The following is a 27,141-nucleotide window of genomic DNA, read 5'->3' on the forward strand; positions in this document are numbered from 1 at the left end:
GGAAAGGAGAAGGGCTTATGTTTTAACTCCGTTTACCAAAAAGAAAAAAAAAAAAAAAACTAACAAATTGCGGAAGCTATCAACAGCTCAAAAGAAAACAAAAATCCTTAAACCTGGGAAAATAGTGTAGAAGAAAATCAGTAATGTTTTAGTCAGAAGTCATAAAATTCTAATTTATCAGTTCCGTCTTATGTGGTTAATCTCTCTGCTTTTGAGTGTGTAGTGTTCCTGTGGTCCGATCGTTTGTCTAAATCCTGGAAGTTCAGAAATACGATCTCAAAGTTATCAAAAACCTATATTCAAGAGTACTTATCAGAGTCTTTTTCATTAATTTCCTTAAAAGAGGCAACTTTGGGGTTGTAGCCTATTACAGTGTTTTAAGAAAACATCAGATTAAAGCAATTAACTGTGGACAGCGAAATTTTAAATGACCATGGTTTGAGTTCTGATTTTACGATAACTGAAAATTGACAAATTTGATTTTTTCTGTGACAAACTACATTAGAGCTATTTAACATTACAAGTATGACTAACAACATACTCTTACAGACAGATACTTAAGACTCTCATACAATTTTGAAATAGCCATTGATACTCCACAGCTGAATACCATTTCATATTCGACAATGTTTCTCATATAATTTCCCAACAATGAGTGTGTTGCAGTCTCTCTCTCCTTTTAGGCATAGCAATCTTTCCTATACATATTTAGGTGCTCCCGAGTTGAGTGCAAAGATATTTGTAAGCGTTACATCTTCTTGATGTATTAGCTTTTATACTACTGTATAATGCCTTTCTTTGTCTCCTCTTAAACTTTTTATCTTAAAGCCTCTTTTGTCTGAAATCAGTATTGCAACTCCAGCCCTTCCGTGGTTTCCATTTGCATGGAATATCTTTTTCCAGCCCTTCATTACTAATCTGTGTATGCCGTTATCCATGAGGTGCATTTCTTATAGGCAACAGACAGAAGGTTTCTGTTTTTTTTTCAGTCTGTTTAACCAGTCTGTGTCTCTTGATTGAAGAATTTAATCCATTAGTGTTAAACATTATTAGTAGTATTTCTGAACTTCTCCCTACCATTAGCCAATTTCTTGGTTTGTGTGTGTTTTGTTTTTGTTTTTGTTTTCCCCTTGTTTCTGTCTCTCTTTAGTCTTCTTGGTATATCACTTCCTAAAGGACTTCTTGAGGAACTGATCTGGTATTGGTAAATTTTTCCAGATTTTGCTTATTTTTATCTTCCCATTTGAAGGATAATCCTACTAGTTATATAATCTTGGTTGAAATCGTTTTTCTTTTAACACTTTGAATATATCTTCCCATTCTTTTCTTGCTTGCTTTGTTTCTGTCGAAAGTTCCAATGTTACCCTGATGGGATAACCTTTGTAAGTGACTTGACTTTTTCTTGCCATTTTTAGTATCCTGTCTTTATCTGTGATTTTGTTCATTCTGGCTATGATGTGACGTGGAGAGGATCTTCTTGGGTTGATTCTATTCAGGGCTTCTTTGTATTCCTTGTGTTTTGGATGTTTGATTGCTTCCTTGGGCTTGGGAAGTTTTCTGCAAGTATTGCATGGAATAGACTTTCTATGCCCTTATCCAATTTTTCACCTTCTGGAATACCTATTATTTGAATTGTGGGCATTTCATAGTATCTAGCATTTCTTGTATATTGTCCTCATTTCTTTTAATTATTTTTTCATTATTTTTGGTGCTTTTATCTAAGTCCAAGGTTTTGTTTTTCAGCTCAGAGATTCTGTCTTTTGTGTGGTCCAGTCTATTAATATTTTCGAGGGAGGTCTTCGGTATTACTGTCTTCATCTGTAGGAGTTCTCATTGGTTTTTTTCTTTGTAATTTTTTTATGGTGTCTGTCTCCTCCTTCAAATCCTGTAAAGATTTTATCTTTGTCACTCACTCACCATGAATATTCTGAACTCTATTTCTGACATTCCTTTTGATTCCTTTGCGTTGCTGTTCATGGTTGAAGAAGAGTTGCTCTGTTCCATTGAGGAAGAGATAGTTTTTTGTTTTCTCATACTTTTTGTGCCTCTGCGCTGGCTTCTAGTCATCTGGTGGATTATACTCTACTACTCATTTTTCTGTTGATTCTGTAGTATTTGGGGGAAGAAGAGCTCTACTTCTCAGATGTGTTCTTGGTAGAAGGCCTTGTCTTCTAGTCAGAGAGTGTGTATATAGCCACCTTTAGGTTGCTTCCTTTCTCAGTCTCTTGAGACCAGGTGCACCTGAGGCTAACTTGGAGATTTTCATATGGAAGAGGGAACAGGAGTCATGCAGTTCCGAAAACTGTGAAGTCTCAGAATATTTCTGGGATGAGTTGGGAGGCAGGAAGAAATCTGGAACAGTCTCCTCCTTGGCCTTCCTCACCAACTGCAGCTTCTCTCTCTGTTGATAGCATCTTATTCTCTTGAGTTCTTCTGTCCATAAAAGAAGGAGCTATAGAGATAGCTCTATAGCTATATAGGTAAGCTTGGTAATAATAACATAGCATCATCAAGAAGGTGCAGTTTGCCGCCAGTTGTCACTTTCCGAAATGTGAACTGGGCCAGCTGTGGCATGGTGGTTAAGGTGGCCGAATTCCTTATGACCAGCTACACTATTCGAGTCCCAGATCCAGTGGCTTAAGAAACATGCTGGGTGCGTGCGTGCCCAAGTTCCCAAAAGGGAGAAATGGAAAAAAAGAGGAACTGTGGCATGACTGTTAGCAATGGAAAATTCGTGCGTGTGCACATGGACCCTCTGGCACATTAAAGAAAAAAATTTAAACTGAAATTTGTTGTTTTTGACTTTCCAAAAGTCAAGTGAACGAAGGGAAGAGTCTAAGGAGATTCTTGACCAAAATGGTTGATGTGGTTGACAGGGATATCAGACTTATTTTCAATATGGAAAGGTAATATTTTAGCCTTCTATAATATAGGATGATTAGTTTTTTGAAAGTCAAGATTAGTTAAATGTAACCAAATGTAACAAAGTTAAATGTGATCAAAAGTTATTTTCTGAGCTTTTTTGTATTAATTGTTTAATGTACCTTTTATTTCCTTATCTCAATATTCTCTTGAACTGAAATTTATTTTGTATTTAGTCTTACCTAAGAACTTCAGTAAAGATTTGTCAGTGATGCTTTTTATGAATTTTCAATATATCACCTTTAAAAAAGTTTCGCAGGTGGAAAAGGAAAGAAAAACAGTTAAGCTTTTACTACATGGTAATAACAAATTTATTCATAGAGGATATATTATTTGTTGTCCAAATATAATTAGAAAGTTGTTTTAGTCAGGTCAGGTAAGCAATAAATCTATTATTTATTTCAGATAACATTGATGGCTACCAAGTTGTACTGCAAATTTTACTTAGTAATATGTCTAAAATATGACAGGCCTATATCTAATGACCATGGAATTATGTACTTAGGCAAACCAAAAAAAGTGATAAATTCCATAACTTGCCATATTCATTTGAAAGACTTAAAGTCTCTCGAGTCTATTTCTATATTTATTTAAATATTTTAAAAATTGAATTAGCACCCAATGAAGCACGTGTGACATCAGCAGTTCACTTGATGCCATGATGACTGGCCAGCATGCCAGATGATGATGGTTTGTTTTGTTCTCGTTCTAATTACAGTTCAGAATGCAGTGATGGGGAATGGTCTGCTTCTTTGCCGCACCGATTTTCTGGTACAGAAAAAGATCAGTCTTCGAGTGATGAAAGCTGGGAAACTCTCCCCGGAAAAGATGAGAATGAACCTGAGCTGCAGAGTGATAGCAGTGGCCCTGAAGAAGAAAACCAAGAATTATCTCTTCAGGAAGGGTATGTTTAACAGATTTATTTTTGTGTGTTTTGTATAAGAATGGTGTAGATTGCATTCAGATACTGAGTATGCTTTTGGTTGCATTTATAAGCCCTATCTAGGACTGATGGTTTCTATTCATTTCTTCATTATTATTTTATTACTTATTTTTTTAACTTTTGCTAGAAGGTGCATGTGCTCACTAGAGAGAATGATAGTGAGAAGGTACCCTCCCCCTTGGGGGTGGTTACTCTGCAATCCCTTCTCCTCCTTTTCTCCTTTCCAGATTTTGGGCATGCACACAACACCGCTGGTATGTTTTTCAAGCCTCTGGGTCCGGGACTTGAAACATGTAGTAGGCCATGTAGGATCCAGCCACCTTAACCACCACACTGCCAGCTGGCCCAATTTTTGATATTTTAAAAAGAATAATTGAGGGGCCAGTAGGTAGTATAGTGGTTAAGGAACTGGACTCCCACATACATGGTCAACCATGGTACCCGAACCTAGCAACTTGAAAATCACACTGGGCGCATGTTTGTATGTGCCCATAATCCTGAGAGGAGACTAGAAGAGAAGGGATTGTGATGGGGCCATCCCCCAGGGGAGGGGTAATTTCTCACTTTCTGTCTCTATAGAGAGCACACCCCTCCTATGATAGAAACCTTAAAAAAAAAAAATTGGTAGTTTCAGTCTCTTCCATCAAGATGTAATGTCTGCTTCCACTTTGGTTGGGTTAGGAATGAGTGAATTAGAGCTCCTGTTGCTATAGGTGATAAGAAGGAAGAAGGGGCATCCTCAAGAAGGAAATCAATGATTCATTCACAGAAATGGAGGCTGCAGTTGCACAAGTTGAAGTTGTAATATTCTTGCTGTTTGCACTGGTTGGCATCTCCAGAACCTCAGTGATTGACAGTAAACATCGCTGTCTTTTCCTAAGGTTAATGGGAATGCTATAGTACAGGGTTGTCAGGCTCCCACTGTGAAGGGAGGGCCAGGTAATAAATGTTTTCGTCTTTGTGCGCCAGTCTGTAAGAGCTGAAGCTGCTCAGCTGTACTGGTGTGCCATAAAATACTCATAGATGATACAGAAATGAATGGGTGTGTGTTTCCCATTAAACTTTCATTTACAAAAATGGACAGGTTGGAAATAACCTCTGGTCCATAGTTTACTGACCTTGTTCTCACATTTCCCTAGTAAGAATGATTCTGGCTTTTATATTGAACACACACACACACACAAGTTTTTTTAATATCACACTAAAAGAAACACCATGTTTTATTATTCAGTAGGTTTCTAGTAAGAAAATGTTTATTGGATTTTATTAAAGTCTTTCCAGTATCAGCGGAAATGATCACAATGATTTTTTTTTTTTTTTTTTTGGGACCTGGTAATTAAAGGGAATTCTTCTGTTACTAGATTGGTTAATACAAACCACCCTGCTCTGTGTAGTAAACCCAGCTGGATCACATTGTCATGGTTTGTGTTGTTTTAATGAGCTACTGGATTCTGAGTTGCTGATATTTTAGTTTTTAAATTGGGATCCCTCAGTGTGAATTGTCTCTAGGTTTGGGTTTCAATATCTGTTTTATGCCTGCATGGCTTAAAAAATGTTTATACTTTCTTTTTCTGTTCTCGCCATCTGTTATTTAAATTGCATATTTTATTCCTTTACAGGTTATTAGTATTAATTTGTAAAATCATTTAGGCTTGGTGTTTTATTATGAGGAAGTATCTTGATAATTTTAACTTGTTTCTATAAAATATGGTAATTGGTCGGTTCTGATTTTTAGTCTCTAATAGAATCTATTTTGGTACATTGTTTTCAGAGGGCAAAAACTTAGCTTAGACTAACATTAAAATGTATTCTTCTTGAAGTAAATAAATTTCCAATTTGAAATTAAATATAGGAAAACCCAGGAATAAATATAAAGAAAATCTATAAATTCACAAACTTATTATAATTGGTTTTAACAGTGGTAGGTTAAGCTGGTACTTATTCCTCTTCATGATTTTTATGTTTGTTTTTAATCACTATTGCATCATTTACTAAGTATTATTAAATGTTTCATATGCCATTTGTGGTATGATTATTCATTCAGCAAATGTTAATTTAGTATTTTCTGTGTACCAATCACTATGCTATTTCTTAGGATTTTATCAGTAAACAGGACAAAAAGATTCCCTGGTGAAGCTTACCTTGTAGTAGGAGAGGCAGCTAATTAACAAGGTGCGAGCCTGAGAAGTACGGGCTGCAATGATTGCTGATCGCTGTAGTGGGAATGAAACAGTGATGGGAAAGAAGGTAACTCCTAGGGACCTGTGCTCTTTAGTGGTCAGGGAGCCCATCTTGGGAATGACTTTTGAGCTTAGATCTAAAAGAACAGAATTAACAGGTAAGAAAAGAGCTTTTCTAGGTTAAAACTACAAGCAGATATTAAAAGAGAAAGGTTGGCGCATATGAAGGTAGTGAGGCTAAGTGAAGAGTGATCTGAGATGACCCAGGCAGGAGCCAGACTCTGCAGGAGTATCCTAATACCATCTGAAATCTATTCAAGAGAGCTGTGAGGTTTTTAAGTGGACAGTTAACTGATCTAACCTACATTTAAAACGATTAACTCCAGTTGCTCTGTGGAGATTGAATCAGAAATAGATTGAAGTTAAAAAAGGAAGGGGTACATTAGGCTGTTAAACTGTTTGGTGACAGTGAGGATTAAGGGGAGTAAATAGATTTGAGAATATTTCAAAGTTACTAATAAGAGAGATGAGAAAAAACGGAGAATCAGTGAGACTTGAGTTTTGGTTTGAGCACTGAGTGGCTGTTATTTGCTGAGATGGGGAAGTCAGGAGAGGACTAGGAAGTAGGAACTCCCTTTAGAAGTTTGAGGTGGCATTAGACATGCAGTGTAGATGGCAAGTAGGCACTTGGGCTGCAGCTTACATGTTTAAGGAAAATGTGCCTGCTCAGAGTGACACATGGAAATAATCAAACACCTTTAGGGGTAACCAGCTGCTTGCATTGCTACACTACAAAAGCATGACCTGGTAATTCACTTAAAAAAAAGAAAACCAAATGAGGAATAAGGGAACAGAACTAAAATACTGGGCAGCATTTAAGTTGACTGGTATATGATCGGAGTAGAATATATTGTTCTGGAAAGGATTGAAGTACTAATTAACTTTTGATTAAATTAAATTTGTAGAGCTATATTTTAATGATAACCACTATAGAAACAAATACAGAATAAGTATACATACTGGAAATCTGTACAGAGGGAAAAAAGGAATTAAGGCATGGGAAAAGAACATTTAAAGTTAGCTCAAAAAAAGTAACAAAAGAAGAGGAAGGCATAGCTGGAAAAAAAGCATTTAACAATAATACCGTGCCCTCCACAAAAGCATAATAAAGGAATAAAGCAAAGAAAAGAAGTTAAAAATAGAGACTATGGCCAGCAGGTGGTGTGGAAGTTAAGGCAGCTGGGTTCCACATGGCCAGCTACGCAGTTCAAGTCCTAGACCTGGAGACTTTAAATCACACTGGGCAAGTGTGCATGAGTGCCCAAAATCTCAAGAGGAGAATAGAGGAGAAGGGATTACGGTGCAGCCATCCCCTCTGGGGGGTGATTTCTCAACTGTCCTTGCTCTCTTCTCTCTCTGTCCCTTTCTCTCCAATTAGCACATATACCCTATAGCAAAACTAAAAAAAAAATAATAACATAAAAATAGAATCTAAAAAGATACAATGTAGGAACAAGTTCTGTATGTTATGATTACAATAAATACAAGTCAAGGGACCAGCAGTTAGCATACTGGCTATGTCACTGAAATCCCATGTAGTAGACTGTGGTTCGAGACCCGGACCCGGTGGCTTAAACTCACGCCAGGCACGTGTCTGTGCGTGCCCAAGATCCCAAGAAGAGAAAGGAGGAGAAGAGATTGCAGTGTGGCCATCCCCCCGAGGGGGGGGTGATTTCTCGCTTTCTGTCTCTGTCTCTGCTCTCTGGTAAGTGCACACACCCTAGCAAAAACCTATCCAAAACTAAGTAAATAAATAAGTAAGTAAGTAAATACAAGTCAACTAATTTTTACTTGTAATCGACAAAGCTTCTCAGTGGTATTTTTCTTTAGACTTAATGCTGTTTACAAACTGCATACTTATACAGAAAGGTTGAAAACAAAAGGTTACAGGGACCAGCAGTTAGCATAATGGCTATGTCGCTGGACTCCCACATAGTCGACCGTGGTTCAAGTCCTGGACGTGGTGGCTTAAACTCACGCCGGGCGCGTGTGCATGTGTGCCCAAGATCCCAAGAGGAGAATGGAGGAGAAGGGATTGCGGCATGGCCATACCCCCTGGGGGGTGATTTCTCGCTTTCTGTCTCTCTGTCTCTCTCTGTCTGACGAGAGCACGAGCCTTATAGCAAAAAAAAAAACCTCTCCAAAAAACGAAAAAAAAAAGTTACAAAATGATACTTCAGGCAAATACCAACCAAAAGAAAGCTGAAATAGTTTTTTTTTTTTTTTAACCTTAGCCAATTAGGCTTAAAGACACAAAAGCTTTATTTATTTATTTGAGAGATATTTTTGTGATAGGGTGTGTACACTTGCCAAAGAGACAGAGAGACAGAAAGCAATAAATCACCCTCCTGGGGGGATGGTCACGACACAGTTCCTTCTCCTCCAATCTCCTCTTAGGATTTTGGACATGCATGCACATACACACACACATACACACACATACACGACTGCTGTGAGTCACAGGATTTGGGGCTCAAAAAGTAGTTGACTACATGGTGGTCCAGCAAGATAACCATTACCATTACCATCTGCTGGTCCCAGACACAAAAGCATTATTAGGAGACAGAGTGTCACTATTTAATGGTTCAAGTCCAGTTTACCAGTGAAATGTAGCAGTTCTTTTTTTTTTTAATAATTATTTTATTTAACTTTATTTATTTCTGTTTGACTAGAGAAAGACAGAGTGAGAGGGAGAAAGAGAGAGAGGTGAGGGGAGGGAAAGTGAGAAAGCAAGCCTCCAGGTCTGGGACTTGAACCACAGTTGGCCATGTGGAAGTCTAACCCCCCCCAACCACTGCCGGCCATCTGCCGGCCCCCAAGAATTACTTTATTTATCTATTTATTTTAATTTTACCAGAGAAGGATAGAATGAAAAGGCAGAGAAGCAGGGAAACTAAGAAAGCAAGCCACCAGGTCTGGGACTTGAACCATGCATGGTTGGCCATGTGGGATTCCACCTGCCCTTAATCACCACGCCATCTGCTGGCCCGAAATGTAGCAGTTCTAAAGTTGAATGCACCTAGTGAAATAATTTCAAAAATATAAATCAAAATTTAATTGAACTATATGGAGAATGTTAAATTTAGTATCATTAAAAGTTTTTATACATACCTATCTCAATTCATGTATATAAAAAATTAGTATATCTTTAGCAAATTTGAATGACTCACTTAGGCATGGTTTCATGAAGACTGCATCCTATGGAATATACAACCACACAAGGAACAGTTACAAAAACAAATATGTACTGGGCTGCAAAGTACAGATCAAAGAATCCGAATCCTGCAGACTATTCTCTGAACATAGGCAGTTAACTTAGAAATAAATAACAGGGCCTAGGTAGTTCAGGTACTCTGCAGAGGAAGCTGGATACCGTATGGCTGACCAGTTTTGAGTCCCAGCCCCAGGGTCTTGGAATAGATGCCAGGCGTACAGTACATGGGTACTTTCTTTCTCTCTCCTACCCCTGCAACTTGTGCACAGGCACACAGCCTCTGGCCAAAAAGATACAGAAATGACAAAAGTCTAATTTTTAAAATACCCCTGCATTTTTAATTACCCACATTTCTAAGTAACCAGTTGGACAAGGAAGACATTAAATAGCAATTTTAAAATACCTAGAACTCAATGGTAGTGAAAATACCACCAGTGAAAATTTGTAGAATGCTGTAAGTTGAATTTATGGGGAACTTTATGCCACTAAAGCTTATGTTGGAAGATGAAAAGCCAAGAAATGGAGAAGCCATGTTTTAACTTAAAATAGAAAAACAATATTAGAGTAAACAAAGAAAATCAAAGGAGATAAGAATTAGAATTAGGAAAGATAGGGCCAGCTTGAGGGTACAGTGTTTTGATGCTATCATGTGATGCCAGATCCATATGGGCAATCACTGGTTCAGTTCCCTGGTCAAGTTGTTCACACGAGGCACGCACATCTATGATCCTGGCTAGCACAGAAGGTCCAGGGAGATGGGTATGAAGCACTTGGGTGAGGGTTTTGTCTTCTCTCCCCTCCTGTTCTTCTTTCTTTTTCTGTCTCTTACACTCATGAAAGAAATAGATACACTTTTTTTTTTAATTTAAAAGGTATTAGAAAGGATAAGAAAAAAAATTAATGAATTAAAAAATGGTTACAGTAGAAAAGACCAAAACCAGAAGTTGATACTTTTGAAAAACTTGACTACAATGGACAGTCCACTTAGATAGTGAGCGAGAAAATACATACAAGGCACAATCTAGTAATTCTGGAACACAAAAGTGGCTATAACTGCAAATATGATAAAGATCGAATGGACTAAAAAGAGCTCTGTAAGCTTTGTGCTGGTAAATTGGAAAACTGAAAAATTCCCAGAGAAACAGAATTCGCCATACTAACTCAAAAGAAACCAGAAATCTGAATAATCCTGTAAGTATTGCAAATCAAGGATTTAAAATCCAATCCTTCCATGGTGGAAACAGCTGATCTTGGTGGTTTCAGGACTCTGGTTTTTTTCATTTACATCTAAATAGGAGGAGAGAGAGACCAACAGGCAGGCCTTCTTGACAGGGTCTTCATGCCAGGATTTCCCACTAGCCCCATAGCCAGCCAGGACAGGCTTGCCAGGCTTGTGGAGGCCAACCCAGAGCCTTCCCGTGGGGTCTCTAGCATTGCACGGCAGTGCCCCACAGCTGCGCCACTGTAGCTAGGCCTTGGGTGGAGTTCTTTTTAATTAAACTTTAAAACATCAGATATTTCACACTTAAATACATTTTTCCAGTGAACAGAAGAAAGAATTTTTCCCCCAAGTTTTTCAATAGAGCCAGTATAATAACTCGGTTACCAAAAGAGTATGTGAAGAAAATTATAAGCCTATTTTTTTAGTTAAAATAGCTATCAAAATATTAAATACAATTATTAGATAACTGTATTTGTAAGTGTATTTTTTTTTTAAAAAAAGAAAATTTAATTAGCAGAGTTTATTCCAGAAATGTGTAGATAATGGTGTAATGGTTACATTGCTGAATTCCCACCTAGTTGACCATGGTTTCAGTCCCGACCCAGCAACTTGGACACATGTGCATGTGTGCCCAGAATCCTGAGAGGAGAATGGAGGTGAAGGGATTGAGATGTGGCCATCCCCCTGGGGGGTGATTTCTCTCTTTCTGTCTTTGTCTTTTGGGCAGGCACACACAAACACTGTAGCAAAATTCTCTTCCCTCATTCCCCCCAAAAAGAACTATGTAGGTAATTTCACTTAGAAAACCTGTAAATGTCACTTAGCATGTTAGTAGACTATGTAAGATCCATATTTTAGATTCTATAGAAATGGGGGGGAGATATCACTTAGATATCAGCACCTTGTTTGATAAAAACTCAGAAACTAGAAATAGAATGTTATTTCCTTAACTAGATAAAGAAAATCTACTACCAAAAAAAAGTTTGATGAGAAATCATTTTCAGTAAAGAATTTCCCTCCAGGCCAGCCTATAGCTTAATGGTTAAGAGAGCTGGATCTCAAACAGCTCACTACAGTGAGAATCCCAGCATTGGAGGATTGAAGAACACGCTAGGTGTGTGTGCAAACTGTCCACAATGCTACCCAGTGGACAGTTGGAGGAAGAGAGGGATGAGGGATTGCAGTATTGGGTGGTGCTTTCACCTCATCCCCCACCCTCCTCTCAAGTGTACGCACCCTCCAGCAATTAATCAGGAGTTAAAACAAGGATACTCATTAGTACCAGTTCTTTAACCATTGTATTAGAAGTCTTAGCATGATACAATGGGAAAATAATAAAAGGTGAAAAGATAAAAAAAGGAAGAGAAACATGTTGCTCCAAATGTTTTTGAGGTTTTTGAAGCATTTAATTTTATATTATAATCTTACATCCTGTGGGATTGTTTCTCTTGTTAACTACACAAAATGGAAAATACTATATTCAGTTGTCTAGAATCTTTTTGGTTTTTAAGAGCAAAATTACTTTTTTTAAAAAGTCAGGCCAACTGTGGCTCTACGCAGTAACATATGGTAAATTCGTGGTCAATGGTAGGTAGGAATTCATATGTACTTTATATAACATGTTGAAATCATATGCAATAGCTCATTTACTTTCTGTAACAGTTTTATTTATTTATTTAAGAGAGTTTTTTTTATATAGGGCATGTGTGCTCACTGGAGAGAGAGAGAGAAAGCAAGATTTCACCGCCTGGGGGGATGGCCATGCCGCAATCCCTTCTCCTTCATTTGCCTTTCAGGATCTTGGGTACACACACACACAAGCCCAGCATGAGTTTTAAGCTGCCAGGTCCAGGGCTCAAACCACGATTGACTGTGTGAGAGTCCATTGACATACCATTATACTATCTGCTGGTCCCAATATAACAGTTTTAATGAATCATTAAAGACTGAATCAAAACCAGCCATTTGCAATGTGTTTAAGGTGGCTGAATCCTCATGGCCTGTGGTTCAAATCCTGTGCCCAGCAACTTGAGAAACTCACCAGGCTCGTTTTCATTCCTGCCCAAAATCCTGAAAGAAGAAATGGAGAAGGGATTGTCATGGGAGAGAAAGCTACTTTCTTACTTTCCTTCCTTCTCTCATGCCGTTTAGCAATTTTTTTAAAAAAAGAAGAATTAAGTATATAGACAAGAATTGCTTATGTAGTAAAGGAATATTACTGACATATTATAAATTCTTTAGATTTGGAATGACTTGCCTTTGTTTTGTTATCTTTGAATTTAAAAAAAAAAAGCCCATAAATTAAAATACTGAACCACTTTCACCAGTATATGCAGTCAAGCTTTGTATTATGCATCTAAAGCCAGAGTAACTGAGTTGTTGTGATGGCTCTGTAATAGAAAACAGAAATGATATTTTGTCAAGAGTACGTTAAAATAATAAATTTTTTCTAAGAACTATTCTTTTTTTTTTTTAGAGGTTTTTGCTACAGGGCGCATGCGCTTGCCAGACAGCCAGAGAGCAAGAAAGCGAGAAATCATCCCCGGGGGGGGGGGATGGTCGTTCTGTATTCCCTGCTCCTCCATTCTCCTCTCAGGATCTTGGTAATGGACACACACGGGCCCATCGTGAGTTTAAGCCACCGGGTCCGGGACGCGAACCGCGGTCGACTACGTGGGAGTCCAGCGACATAGCCATTACGCTAACAGATGGTTCCCTAAAATGCATTGATTCTCACATATGGACATTCTCTATTTATTTTTCATGTATGCATGTTTTTCCCCCTGAAATTAAATCTGTATCAAATACAAATTGAATTCTAATAAGAATTTATTTTAAAACCCATACAGAAATTGTTGTATAACTGTCTTTTAGTACCTAAACCAGCATTCAACTTTGGCATTTCTCTAATTTTAACCTCCTTTTGATATACTGAAAGATATTTTCTGTTAAATAAATTATAAAATATTTCATAAAATGCAACTTTTTTTTAAAGTTTGTTTTTTTCTGCTGTGGATGAGAGACAAACAGGCTTCCCCAGCAGGGCCTATGCCATGGTCTTACCCCAGCTTTAGCCAGCCGCAGGTGATGGATTTATCATGCACAGTATGTCCTGGTAGGTCTCTGGATGCAAATGGAACCATGCAGGTCAGTCTTGTGGAACACTGCGATACCACGAAGCAACTATTACAAAACTGTTCAACTTTTTTTTTTTTTTTTTTTTTTTTTTTTTTTTTAAGAGAGAGGTTTTTTTGCTGTAGGGCACGTATGCTCTCTGGAGAGACAGACAGAAAGCAAGGAATCGCTCCCAGGGGGATGGCTATGCCACAGTCAGTCCTCCCATTTTCCTCTTGGGATTTTGGGTGGGCACACATGCACGCACACACACACGCCCAGTATGAGTTTTAAGGCACCAGGTCCAGGAATCAACCAGGGTTGACTACGTGGCAGTCCAGTGACGTAACCATTGCACCATATGCTGGTCCTAAAACTGTTCAGCTTCTAAAATAAATTCTTAAAGTACCTTCTATTAAGTTTATTGCAACTTAGAATGTTGATTATTTCAGGAGCCCAAATTTTCAAAATTGGTCTTTCATATTACTATAGTGTCAAATTAGTTTTAATAGTTTTCCTCCTTAGACTTGATCTTGGAGTTAACTAGAGTCCTGCTCTGGTTCATCCATGGTTGTATATATATTTTCTCTAAGCTAGATCTTATTTTCTTGCAGTGACTCAGATGATTAATAATGTAGTTTTCATACTTCCAAGGTATGTATAGACTTACAGGTCTCCTTCCAGTTGATGTATTTTGCATTTAAAATGATGCAAAATGATGTATATTTCATTCAGAATGATTGGGTACACTGAATGTCAAATACGTAATTCTGACAGGTCAATTAAATCTAGCAGGGAGCAAGACTTACCTGGCATGTAGCTTGGAGAAGACTGAAAAATAAGAATAAATTAAAACATTTTTAAAATTCTGAACTCTCCACTTACTACCAATAGAACTTTGACTAAAGGGAGAAGAAAGATCATCCTCTTTGATTGAAATGAAAACCTTGAATGTTTTAACAGTTGTTCAGTGCTGGTTGAACATCTGGTAGCTTAGCTGTATTAAGCCTAAGTAGGCAAAAAACTGACTTCTTAATAATTGGTCACATGGCTCATATAACTAAAAATACCTCATTTCACTATTGTACTTTGCATTAATTACAGGAATAGTTTCTGAAATTAAGAAAGTATAAAGATAGGTTTATGTTTTAATTGTATAGGTTTTAATGTTTTGGAAATTTTTAATGAATTCTTTATCATTTATTTCTGGAGTAGCTATTTCTGCTTAAATTTCCCTTGATAAAAATTACAGACATTTTAAAATTAAAGATTCTTATACATGATTACAAAAAGGAACTTAGTATGAAACAATCAGCTAAAAGCCATTCTAACCAATTCCTGTTATATATACATCCAGAGATATTATATAAAAGCCTGCATGAATACCTATTCCACCTTTTATTTTATATAGCTGGTAGCACATTGTATAGACATACTGTGTATACCTTTTGTTTATTTTTATAGATGTATTTTTAAAAATAATTTCATTTTTGTGCATATAAATTGTCTTCATTCTTTAAAAAAAAAATACATAGTATATTACTACTGGTATGAGTATACCAGTCCCCTTTGGTGGGACATTTTAATTGTTTTATAGCTTGGGCTATCATAAGCAATGTTGCAAGGAAAACACTGTATATTCATTTTAGAACTATCTAGAAGCAAAACCACCAAAATCAATGAGTATATACTCACACTTGTTGCTAAGTTTCTCTACAAAAATGTTGTCAGTTGTTTTCTTATTAATGATGTGAATTCTACTTTTCTTTGGAGCTTCACCAACACAATATATTGTCAGTTTTTTAAAATTATTTTTGCTAATATTTGAAAAACAGTGTTTCACCATTTTTTATTTATATTTTGTTTATTATAGATAGAGCTTCTTTTCATACATTTAAATGCAATTCGAATTTCCTTTTTTGCTAACTAATTATATCTCTTGTTCTTTTCTGTTGTTGTATGTTCATCTTTTGATCTTTTTCTTACTGATTTGCTTTTATATTTTAAACTTCTGTTTTTGAAGGGAATGCCTTTTGTCTCTCATGTGGTACCATTTTTTCTATTTAAACTTTGTTTCCAAATTTTTAGTGTTTTGACTTTTCCGTAAAGGTCTTCTTTAATATGTGTATTGTAAAATTTATCTATGTGTTTGTTTTTACTTTGGGACTTTGCATCATGCTTAGAATGAATAAGATTTTTGTAAAATTTCTCTTATGATTCTTCAGGTACCTTTTGTCTTAGTGGCATAGAAAGGGTAGTATACATCCCCATGTATTTCAGAAAGTATAGTTGAAATTTATTTAAGGGCAAAATAATGACACAGGGATTGAACAGCTCTCTTCCTCAAGGTGGATACACAGTTGTCTCAATACCATTTATTTAGTAGTCCTTTTCCTCCTGTTTTGAAATGCTTTCTTTTTCGGGGGGTGGGGAGGAGAGGTTTTTTTGGCTATAGGGCATGTGCACTCGCCAGAAAGACAGAGAGAGACAGAGAGACAGCGAGAAATCACCCTCCGGGGGGATGGCCACACCACAATCCCTTCTCCTCGATTCTCCTCTCGGGATCTTGGGCACTCACACACACGCGCCTGGTGTGAGTTTAAGCCACCGGGTCCAGGACTTGAACCACGGTCGACTACATGGGAGTCCAGCGACATAGCTATTACGCCAACTGCTGGTCCCAAAATGCTTTCTTTATTTATAGCCTCCTTAATTGTTGTGTACCATCAATTTGGCTGTTCCTGTTTCTTTGAAGTTGTATCCTAGGGGGGACTACACTGACAGTCAACAAGCAAAATAGTAGCAGGACTAGCCTGGGGCGTGGTGGTGAAGGCAGGTGAATCTCACATGGCTGACTTCGTAGTTTAAATCCCAGGCCCATGACTTGAAAAGCATGCTAGGCACATCTGCATGCACCCAAGAGGAGAACGGAGAAGGGATTGCAGTGTGGCCATCCTTCCTGGGGGGTGGGGGGTGTGTGATGGCTCACTGTTATCTTTCTCTCACTCTGTTTCTCTCTGGCAAGTGGACGTGCCCACGGTCGACTACATGGGAGTCCAGCGACATAGCTATTACGCCAACTGCTGGTCCCAAAATGCTTTCTTTATTTATAGCCTCCTTAATTTCTTGTTGTGTACCATCAATTTGGCTGTTCCTGTTTCTTTGAAGTTGTATCCTAGGGGGGACTACACTGACAGTCAACAAGCAAAATAGTAGCAGGACTAGCCTGGGGCGTGGTGGTGAAGGCAGGTGAATCTCACATGGCTGACTTCGTAGTTTAAATCCCAGGCCCATGACTTGAAAAGCATGCTAGGCACATCTGCATGCACCCAAGAGGAGAACGGAGAAGGGATTGCAGTGTGGCCATCCTTCCTGGGGGGTGGGGGGTGTGTGATGGCTCACTGTTATCTTTCTCTCACTCTGTTTCTCTCTGGCAAGTGGACGTGCCCTATAGCAAAACTTAAAAAAAAAGGGGGGGGTGCTATTAGTAACAATAAGTTCTGTAATTTAAATAAGCAGAGTGATATGGTAGCCAACAACTGAAGACGTACTTAAACTAAGTGGCCGAGACAGGCCCATCTGTGGGCAGCATAATCTGACATGGCAGAGGGGAATAGCAGTTTAAAAATGTTAGGAAAAACATTTCAGGGGGGAATGATGGCCCCAGGGTGGCTATGATCTCCCCAGGTTCCAAGAGTGAAAAGGAGAGGAGGAGCATAGTGATGAGGGACAGGAGTGTGGGAGGTGATGAGGGAAGTGGGCTGAGGAGAAAGCATGCGCCATTTAGGGATTTGTAGGCCACCTTGTGGAATTCGGGTCTTATTTTGCAGATATACTACTAAAGAGGAGTGTTTAAAATAGAAATTGTCTAGAAACGGATTTTTCTTATTTTTCTCCTGCAAAAGAAGTAGTACAGGGATATAGGTAATTCATAAATCAAAGAAATACATTCATGTATAATGTGTAACAAGGAACTACATGCATATGACCTTCTGACAAATTTGCTTCCTTTTTAAGTAATTTTACCTAAAGGAAAACAGTTTTTAGAATTTTAAAAGTACCAAGGCAAAGAACTCAAAAGCATAAAGATTTACTTGTATTAAATACAGTTATTTAGGGACCAGCAGTTAGCATAATGGCTATGTCGCTGGACTCCCATGTAGTCGACCATGGTTCGAGTCCCAGACCCGGTGGCTTAAACTCACGCCAGGCACGTGTGCATGCATGCCCAGGATCCCGAGAGGAGAATGGAGGAGAAGGGATTGTGGCGTGGCCATCCCCCTGGGGGGTGATTTCTCGCTTTCTATCTCTCTGTCTCTCTGGCGAGCACACGTGCCCTATAGCAAAAACCTCTCCAAAAAAAGAAAAAAAAATACAGTTATTTAAAGAACAGTACTGTGGTGTGCTCTACAATACTTTCTTCCTTAAATTGTTTGCGTTAGGGAGCAGACGTCCTTAGAAGAGGGAGAGATTCCGTGGCTGCAGTACAATGAAGTCAATGAGAGCAGCAGCGATGAAGGAAACGAGCCTGCCAATGAATTCGCGCAGCCGGAAGCTTTCATGTTGGACGGAAACAATAACCTTGAAGATGACTCCAGTGTGAGTGAAGACTTAGATGTGGACTGGAGGTAGGTCGTGTGGTGTTACTAGCATATTTAATGGCTTATTGAGAAGAATTTGTTCATGGTTCTAAATTACAGCAGTCACATCTCTGCGAGCTAAGACGTGTTCCGATCTTCCATCTGTTAGTCTTGTCCTCCCTCGGAGCTTGTTGAAGATGTCACTTCCTGCTCCCTCCAGTCAGCGATCTCTTCCTTCACTGACCTGTACCTCTCTCATAACTTCCCTTCCCTTATTTCCTGATCATTATATACTTTTTGTGGGGGTTTGCATTTCTGACTTTCTTATGCTACTTTATATGTACTGTAGCACTCAGCATAATCCTTTGAAAAATAGGTTCTTTTTAGTTTTTGCTATAGGGCACGTGCACTTTGCCAGAGAGAGAGAGACAGAGGGAAAGTGAGAAATTGCTCCACAGTGGGAGATGACCACATGCAGTCCCTTCTCTGTTCTTCTCTTGAGATTTTTGGGCGTGCATGCACACACATACACGCCCAAGCCACTAGTGTGGTTTCCAAGCCACTAGTGTGGGACTCACACCACGAAATCAGCCATGTGGGATCCAGCTGCCTTAACCTCCGTGCCACAACCTGGCCTGAAAAATAGTTTTTGTTTGTTTGTTTGTTTGTTTGTTAAAAAGGAGTTTTGCCATAGGGCACATGAACTTGCTGGAGAGAGAAATAGTGATAGAAACAATGAGGGGAAAGTGAAACATCACCCCAGGGCTTCTGGCCATCCCACAGTCCCTTCTCCATTCTCCTGTTCCCGGCGTGATTTTCAAGTCACTGAGTCCAGGACTTGAACTGTAGTCGGTCATATGGGAGTCGAGCAACACAACCACTGCACTATCTGCTTGACTCAGAAGATAGGTTCTTGATGAATGCTACTTGTAGAATGTTTGGAACCTATGATTGCATCGGAAATAATAGTTTTCCTTCAGTGCATGGAACTACAGGCAATTAAATGATACCTTTCCAGAGATGTTAGACTGACAAGGAATAGTGTGCTTCAAATAAAAGCGTGTAAGTGAAGTGGATTACACAACTAACTTTTCATGATGTTATGCTTAGAATTCACTGTTTTGGGTCTAGCAGGCGGTGTGCAATTTGTAATCCCACCTTAAACAGTCCTGTTCTCCAGCATCTGTTTTCTAGCTTTCCAAACATCATGGAGAATCAGTGGCTTCACCTAGTCCAGCCTTGCTGATCTCGATGCTCCTCCCTCCCGGTCTTCTGCCCCCCACTACCCTCTCACTGCATTCCCTGTCAGTGCTGGCGTCCGCTGTCTCTTGTTGGAAGAATCTTCTGTTTGGTGTCATCTGTGCACGTTGGGAGGTGATTTTAAAGGGAATTTTTTTCAGTTGCACATTTCAAGACTATAAAAATAGGTCGTTACAGTTCCGTTCTGTAGATGCACCATCTTTATAGGTGTACCGAGACCTAGCAGGTTCTCGACCCACTGAAATAGTGCAGTGAGCTGTTTTCACCCTCCTTAAAGCTTGTTCTGTACTTCTGGCTGTTCTTTACAGACATACTAATTTGAGGTGACATTACTGATGTAAGTGGTATTTTCAAGATCTTGATACATATTTCTAAATAACTTCTAAAAGTGGTTATTTCACATAAAATTTGAAGGAATAGTCAAAGTCTTTAATACATATTATTTTAAGTTAAATTTTAAAACTTTTATTTAAAAAAATTTTTTTGAGAGGTTTTTACTATAGGGCACTTGTGCTCACCAGAAAGATGGAGAGAGACAGCAAGAAATCACCCCCCAAGAGGGATGGCCACACCACAATCCCTTCTCCTCCTTTCTCCTCTTGGGATCTTGGGCACACACACACACACACACACACACACACACGCCCGGCGTGAGTTTAAGCCAATGGGTCCGGGACTCGAACTGTGGTTGACTACATGGGAGTCCAGCGACATAGCTATTACACTAACTGCTGGTCCCTAAACTTTTATTTAAATTCTGTTTTGTTTTTTTTTTTTGGAGAGATTTTCGCTATAGGGCGTGTGCACTCGCCAGACAGAGAGAGCCATAGAGACAGAAAGCGAGAAATCACCCTCCAGGGGGGATGGTCACGCCGCAATCCCTTCTCCTCCATTCTTCTCTCGGGATCTTGGGCACGCACGCACATGCGCCTGGCGTGAGTTTTAAGCCACCGGGTCCGGGACGCGAACTGCAGTTGACTACGTGGGAGTCCAGCAACATAGCCATTATACTAACTGCTGGTTCCCTAAATTCTAATTCACTCAATCTTTTTGGATAGTCTTTAGAGATAGTCTCAAAACTTGTGAAGTTGCAGGCCTTCAAAGTAATTTTTTTTTTTAAATTTGGGAAGCATTTTAGTTTTTGGTTTTTTTAAGACAAATTATTTGAAGTTTGCTTTTTTCTTCTATTTTTCTTTTTTTAATAAGAGAACACAGAAAGGTCATAGAGCGGGTTTTTTGACACGGTCCACCATGTTGTGATGCCCTTCCCAACCTCCCAGTTAGCTGAGACCCTAGGCACAGATTCAGGATCTGAACCCAGGTCGCCTGTGTGGCTCCAGTCTTGTGCAGTAGTATGTCCTACTGCCTGTACCACCACAGCTGGACCTGAAGGTTATTACTCTTTCGGTGTTTTTTTTTTGTTTGTTTGTTTTGTTTTTATGTCTTTGTTTTCTTTTTTTTCTTTCTGTTTTATTTTCTTTTGAAGAGAGATTGTTTCTATAGGGTGCATGTGCTCGCCAGAGAGGCAGAAAGCGAGAAATCACCCCCAGGGGGTACAGTCATGCTGCAATCTCTTCCCCTTTCTCGTCTCAGGCTTTTGGGCATAAACACACACACGTCTGACATGAGTTTTAAGCTGCTGGGTCTAGGATTTGAACTTCATTCGACTACATGGGAGTCCAGTGACATAACCATTACACCACCTGCTGATTTGGATCCCTGTTTATCTATTTATTTGTTGTGATTTTCAGGCTGTGGGATCTGGGAATTGAACTGCTGTTAGCCACGTGGGAATCTAGTGCCTTAACTACCACACCACCTGCTGGCTGAGGTTATTATTACTCTTTTGGATTTAGTTATGTCAATACTTCATTAGTTGCATATGTGGCACTAGCTAAAGAGTGGTAGGTGAAATATGGTTTCATTTTCATATTAAAATAGCATGTCATCTTGACAACTGAGTGGAAAACCATGTCCACAGCAGCATTTCTTCTCTCTGTAGTCAGAGTTGGGCACTCGTTTTTTTGGCTCACCACTACTTAGAAAAAAGTGAACGTTTTGGTTCTTTATTTTAAAGAAAAATGAGGAAAGTCCTTTATCAAGCTTATTTCTTTATCTGTTTTAGAGAAGTGCTATAAAATATCCAGAGAGCATCTCATAGCTTGGTGTAAGAGGAAAAGATGTGGAAAAACCACAGTTTTTGGATTTAGATAATCCAGATCTACCATTAATTTATTCTTTGGTACCCGTAAGTTCTCTGTCTTCCTATAAGAAATTAGTATTATAGGGATTAACCTAGTAAGGCTCTGAGAAATTAATTCTATGTGGATACACCTATTGCTTATTGGATTATATTTTTAAAAGAATTACTCTATTTAACTTTGTTTTAATTTGACCAGAGAAGGACGGAGAGAGAGAGAGAGAAAGTGAGAAAGCAAGCCGTCAGGTCTGGGACTTGAACTTCAGTCGGCCATGTGGGGAGTCCAACGCCCTCAACCACCACTCCACCTGACAGCCCCACTTAATAGAATTTTTAAAGCTATTTTTAAGTCATTTTAGACTTTCAGAGAAGTGGCATAAATAGTACCAAGAGTTCTCATAAGAATTCCTGGGTGTGTCACTAAGATTCCCTAAATGTTAACTTTCTTTTTCTTTCTATTTTTGCCATAACCGTGTACCCACCAGAGAGAGAGAAAAATAGGGAAACTGAGAAATCATTTCTCACGAGCAATGTCATGCTGCAATCCCTGTCCTCCATGTCTTCCTCCTTTTGAGTTCTTGAGCATACACGCACATGTGTCTGATGGGTTTCTCAAGCTGCTGGCTTGGAGACTCAAACCCTGTGACTGGCTATGTGGGATCCAGCCATCTCACCACACCATCACACCATAGTCTGACCCAGTGTTAACATTTTAAAACCATCATTCTCTGTTTCCTTTCTCGTTCTGTTATTTTGATAGATTTTTTTTTCTGACCCACTTATGAATAAGTTATGGGCATCATGCCCCTTTGCCTCTAAATATTCTAGAATGAATTTTCTAAAATTAAGGACATTGTCTTTCATAATGCAGTAGAATGTTAAAGTCAAGAGACTAATGTTGATACAGTACTGTTAAATAATTTACAGACCTTGTTCACATATGTGTAGTCTCATCAGTGTCTTTACAGAAATTATTTTCATGGTCCCATCCAAGACCACTTTTTGCATTTAGTAAATTGATTCATTTAGTCTCTTTTAATACGGACATTGCCTTAGTCTTTTTGGTTTTGTTTTGTTTTTCGTAGAATGACCCTATGGTTGTATTTGTTTGATGACATGAATAGATTTGAGTTATGAATTTTTAGTAGACTGAATACCATGGAAGTGATGTTTGGTCTTTCTCAGTAAATCTTACAGTAGAGTGCACATGGTATCAAATTAAACCATTTCTGATATTAATTCCGGTCATTGGTTATGGTATAATGACCTGTTTGATTTCAAACTGTCAGGCTTCTATCTGTTAGTTTTAGAATTCGCTAGTGATTCTTGTCTGAAACAGTTATTACTGTGGTGATTGCTAAAAGAACGGTTATTAGAGTTTGTAACAGATGATTCTACTGTGGCCGGATTATAGACAGATTAGGTATGGTCAGCTTGGAGAAGGCGACCATTGGGAGTAAGTGGACTCAGCTCTTTGAGGAGCTGTGTGGCGTTAGCAGCCAGAACCACTGCAGCAGTTATCAGTAGCACTACTTACTTCATGTAAGTTTTAAACGGCTGGAGCTTCCCACACGGGCACATAACACCCTAAGAAACAACGTATATTTTGATGGAGAGATGGTGTCCGCTGTTTCGAGAGTGTCTGTTTCGAGAGTGCCCTCTCTGTGCCAGGCACTTTTGTGCATCCACTCAGCTAACTTGTTCTCTAAGTAGTCTCAGTTGAATCATTTTCTCAAGTTACTTAGCTGTGATGCGGTTAAGTCCCTGTCCGACTAACCCCAGAGCTCTTCCACTTTGCCCTACATCTCACTGCCAGATGAAGGAGTTTCAGTTTAAGAGTGGGTAGATTCAGTCATTTCCAGTATTCTCATTGGAACACTGCTGATTGTGTGAGAATGTCTGTTCATGTGTTCCGTGATATTTCCTAATGTCTAAATACTACTAAGCGATGTATTCTGCAAACAAAGCACTTCTGTGTTTCTTGGCAATAGATTTGTAGTTTTAGTGATCACATGGATTGACATTAAAACTATTTTTGAGCTAGCTTGTGTAACTGTGGATGTTTCTGACTATGATATTTGAATTCTGATAGGATATAAAAGCCAAAGTTTCCTGTAGACAAAATGTGCTCAGTTTTGGAGATCTTTGATTTATGGGGTGGTTAGTTACAGCCACAGCAAGTGCCAAATAAACAGCTAGAAATGGTGGTTTGGAATGAGGTAAAAATTAGAAATTACTTGCAGAGAAGGTAATTGAAGATGGGCTTGAATGTAAGTTCCAAGGGAGCAAGAACAGAGGATCAAGGATATATTTAGAGTTTTCAAAATTTTGAAATACATAGTATTTCTAAGACTAGAAGGAAAGGAGAGAGATCTGTGTATGTCTAAGAATAGAGGAAGAAGATTAGAACCAAAGACATATTTTTCTTTGTTTCGTAAGAAAAAAATACTACAAATGAGCAGGCAAGAGCTAAACATTTTACAAGCCACGTAATAGTGAAAGTAATAGTGAAGGTAGCCTATTTTGTAGAAGAAAAATGAGATTAATGAGAAAGGCTTAAGTAAATGAGGTATTTCTTTTTCTTCTTTTTTCTTTTTGGAGAGGTTTTTGCTATCAGGCGCGTAAGCTCGCCAGACAGACAGAGACAGAGAGACAGAAAGCGAGAAATCACCCCCCAGGGGGGATGACCACGCCGCAGTTCCCTTCTCCTCCAGTTTCCTCTTGGGATCTTGGGCATGCACATACCCAGCGTGAGTTTTAAGCCACCGGGTCCAGTACTCAAACCGCAGTCGACTAAGTGGGAGTCCAGCGACATAGCCATTACGCTAACTGCTGGTATTTGAGGTATTTCTGGACCTCAAGTCATTTAACAATATAAAGCAAGAGAACAGGAAAAATAAACTTTGATTAATAATAGAATCAAAATAAATGTAGTGATTTTCTTTATTCTCACCTCTGTTGAGATTGGAAACTCAAACAGGAGATACATGGAAAGCACTGGGTGCTAGTTCCCAGAGTTAGAGTGAAAACACAGAAGAGGATTTTCTGACAGACCGCGCGTGGTAGCCCACTGGGCCAGACGCTGACATCTGCTCTCCGTTGCGCTTCACTGTTCTGTTGGCTTCCTCCTACCTCTGACCCCACTTGTTTCTTTTCAAATATTTGAAGACGTTCAGTTGACAGCATGTTTATTGCCTTATCAGTATGCTAATCTATCGTGTCCTTAGCATAAGATTTCCCAAATCATGTTGTGGGTTTTGTTTCTCTGGTTTTATTTTCCAGCCTGTTTGATGGCTTTGCAGATGGACTAGGAGTCGCCGAAGCCATATCTTACGTGGACCCTCAGTTCCTCACCTACATGGCACTCGAAGAACGCTTAGCCCAGGCTATGGAGGTACGTTAGTAATTCTGATACCCATGTATAAGTTGGTGGGATGCAGAATGGTAAGAGTTAAGGTTTAAAGGGTTTTCCTAACTACTCTTAAGACAAGGTGAGGAGTTGTTTCATCAATTTAATAATAGTTATCAATAAGGATTCTTACCAGCGTCCATATATAAATTATACTTGACATTCTGCCACTTTGCCTCAAATTGCAGTATTTCTCATTTTTTACTATAGAGTTGAGAATGTTTTGCTTACATTTAGAAAACATACTTTTTTCTTCTATTGAATTATTCAAGTATGGAAGTCTAAATATTGTTATATACATACCCATAGATATATTTGTGAAATGAAATTGAAGATCTCTAAAAATATACTACAAATCACTTCCTGTCTTTTGTACTCGAGGATTCTAAATGTAGTCAAGAATTGTGCCGCCCTTATTCACATATATACTCTTTTTTTTTTTTTTTTTTGAGGGGTTTTTGCTATGGGGCGCACGTGTTCTCTGGACAGATAGAGAGAGACAGAGACAGAAAGTGAGAAATCACCCCCCCGGGGGGGATGGCCACACCACAATCCCTTCTCCATTCTCCTCTCGGGATCTTGTGCACGCATGCACACGCGCCCGGCGTGAGTTTTAAGCCACCGGGTCCAGGACGCGAACCGCGGTTGACTACATGGGAATCCAGTGACACAGCCATTACGCCAACTGCTAGTCCCACACATATATACTCTTAAATGGGATATTTTATCTTGAAATTTTTCAGGATTTGAAAGTCCAGTTTAGTTTGATAAATGAGATGACAGAAGATAGATACATATATAGATCCCTATCCATCTACACATGCATGCACACACACACTTATGATAGCTGTTTTTGACATCACTTTTTTAAAAAATTTGTAATCTGCCCGGGAGATCATTGGTGTTTTTTTCTTTTTTTTTTCCTTTTCTTTCTTTTTTATTTTTTAGGATATCTTTTATTATTATTATTATTATTATTTTACATTCAATCACTGTATAAGATGACCATAACAAAAATACTATATGCCAGTAGAAAAGTCGGAAAGAACATTCTGAGATAGGATACAATCAAGACTTTTGTCAGATTCTTTAACCTGCCTTGCCAAGTTGTGACACTTACAGAATAATGGTGCAGCTTAATAATTTTCGCCAGAAATATAATGCATAACTATTAAGTACCATGAACTTCCTTGAGCTAAATAACCCTCTCACGGCCACGATGCAGTACATGTACTCTGAGGTCTAGTTACCGTGCTTAAACAGTCTTCCATGTTTTATGCTAGTGGCTTATGATTTTCTGCATCATGGAGATATCTTAAATAAGAACTGTTGAAAATAAGCTTTATTATTTATTATTATACTAATGAGGAATGCTGTTTGCTTGGCATCTTGAAAGAGCCAGCCAGACTGGTCCCGGGAGGTTCTCTAGGTGCAGCCACTAGCAGAGTGAACAGAGACACTCTGAGGAGGAGCCTCCAGTTCCGTCTGGTGTTAGCTTCTGCTAGAGAGGAGCCCAGTGGCCTTGCCCCGTCACTTTTCCTTACCCTCCTGTACTTCTGCCCCCAATTAACGGCTCAACGGATCTCCTGTCACAGCTTAACAGCTTCTTCACATTTTAGTGCTCTGCTTTGAATTCAGTTAAGTTCATTCACTCTTAAAAAAATTAGTATGGTTCTGTTTTGCTGTCTCCAGAAATCTTTATTTTTCCATGTCTGGTATGCATTTATTAAGTTATTTTGAAAATCAAAACTAAAATAATCTATAATTCATGGTTTTGTTCCTTTCAGATTTAATTCCCTAACATTTAAGTGAATTAGAAACAAATAATAAAAGACTTGTACTTTTGTTTCTCAAGCAGTCCTGTCCCTTTTTAGAAGTAACTGCTTTAGGGACCAACAGTTAGCGTAATGGCTGTGTCGCTGGACTCCCACGTAGTCGACCGCGGTTCGTGTCCCGGACCCGGCGGCTTAAACTCACGCCGGGCGCGTGTGCGTGCGTGCCCAAGATCCCGAGAGGAGAATGGAGGAGAAGGGATTG

At 38.9% G+C, this 27,141-nt stretch overlaps 1 protein-coding gene and 1 long non-coding RNA gene across 3 annotated transcripts in view; one reads left to right on the forward strand and one right to left on the reverse strand.

Annotated features, from left to right (window-relative positions):
* The window catches only part of PJA2 (praja ring finger ubiquitin ligase 2), a 60,289-nt gene that overhangs the window by 20,533 nt on the left and 12,615 nt on the right, over positions 1 to 27,141 (forward strand). For both annotated transcript variants that reach the window (XM_014592678.2, XM_027765406.1), the window contains exons 4-6: positions 3,641 to 3,826; positions 18,098 to 18,283; positions 24,978 to 25,089. In XM_014592678.2, the coding sequence (XP_014448164.1) occupies positions 3,641 to 3,826; positions 18,098 to 18,283; positions 24,978 to 25,089 (484 nt within the window). The remainder of the gene's footprint in view (positions 1 to 3,640; positions 3,827 to 18,097; positions 18,284 to 24,977; positions 25,090 to 27,141) is intronic.
* LOC114004493 (uncharacterized) lies at positions 13,603 to 23,520 on the reverse strand. Its single transcript, XR_003546629.1, has 3 exons — positions 23,233 to 23,520; positions 14,465 to 14,486; positions 13,603 to 13,705 (listed from the first exon to the last, which is right to left on the reverse strand). It is a non-coding gene; the product is annotated as an uncharacterized LOC114004493 (long non-coding RNA).

Source organism: Tupaia chinensis, unplaced genomic scaffold (assembly GCF_000334495.1).
Source record: "Tupaia chinensis unplaced genomic scaffold, TupChi_1.0 Scaffold138235_1, whole genome shotgun sequence".
Taxonomy (NCBI): domain Eukaryota; kingdom Metazoa; phylum Chordata; class Mammalia; order Scandentia; family Tupaiidae; genus Tupaia; species Tupaia belangeri.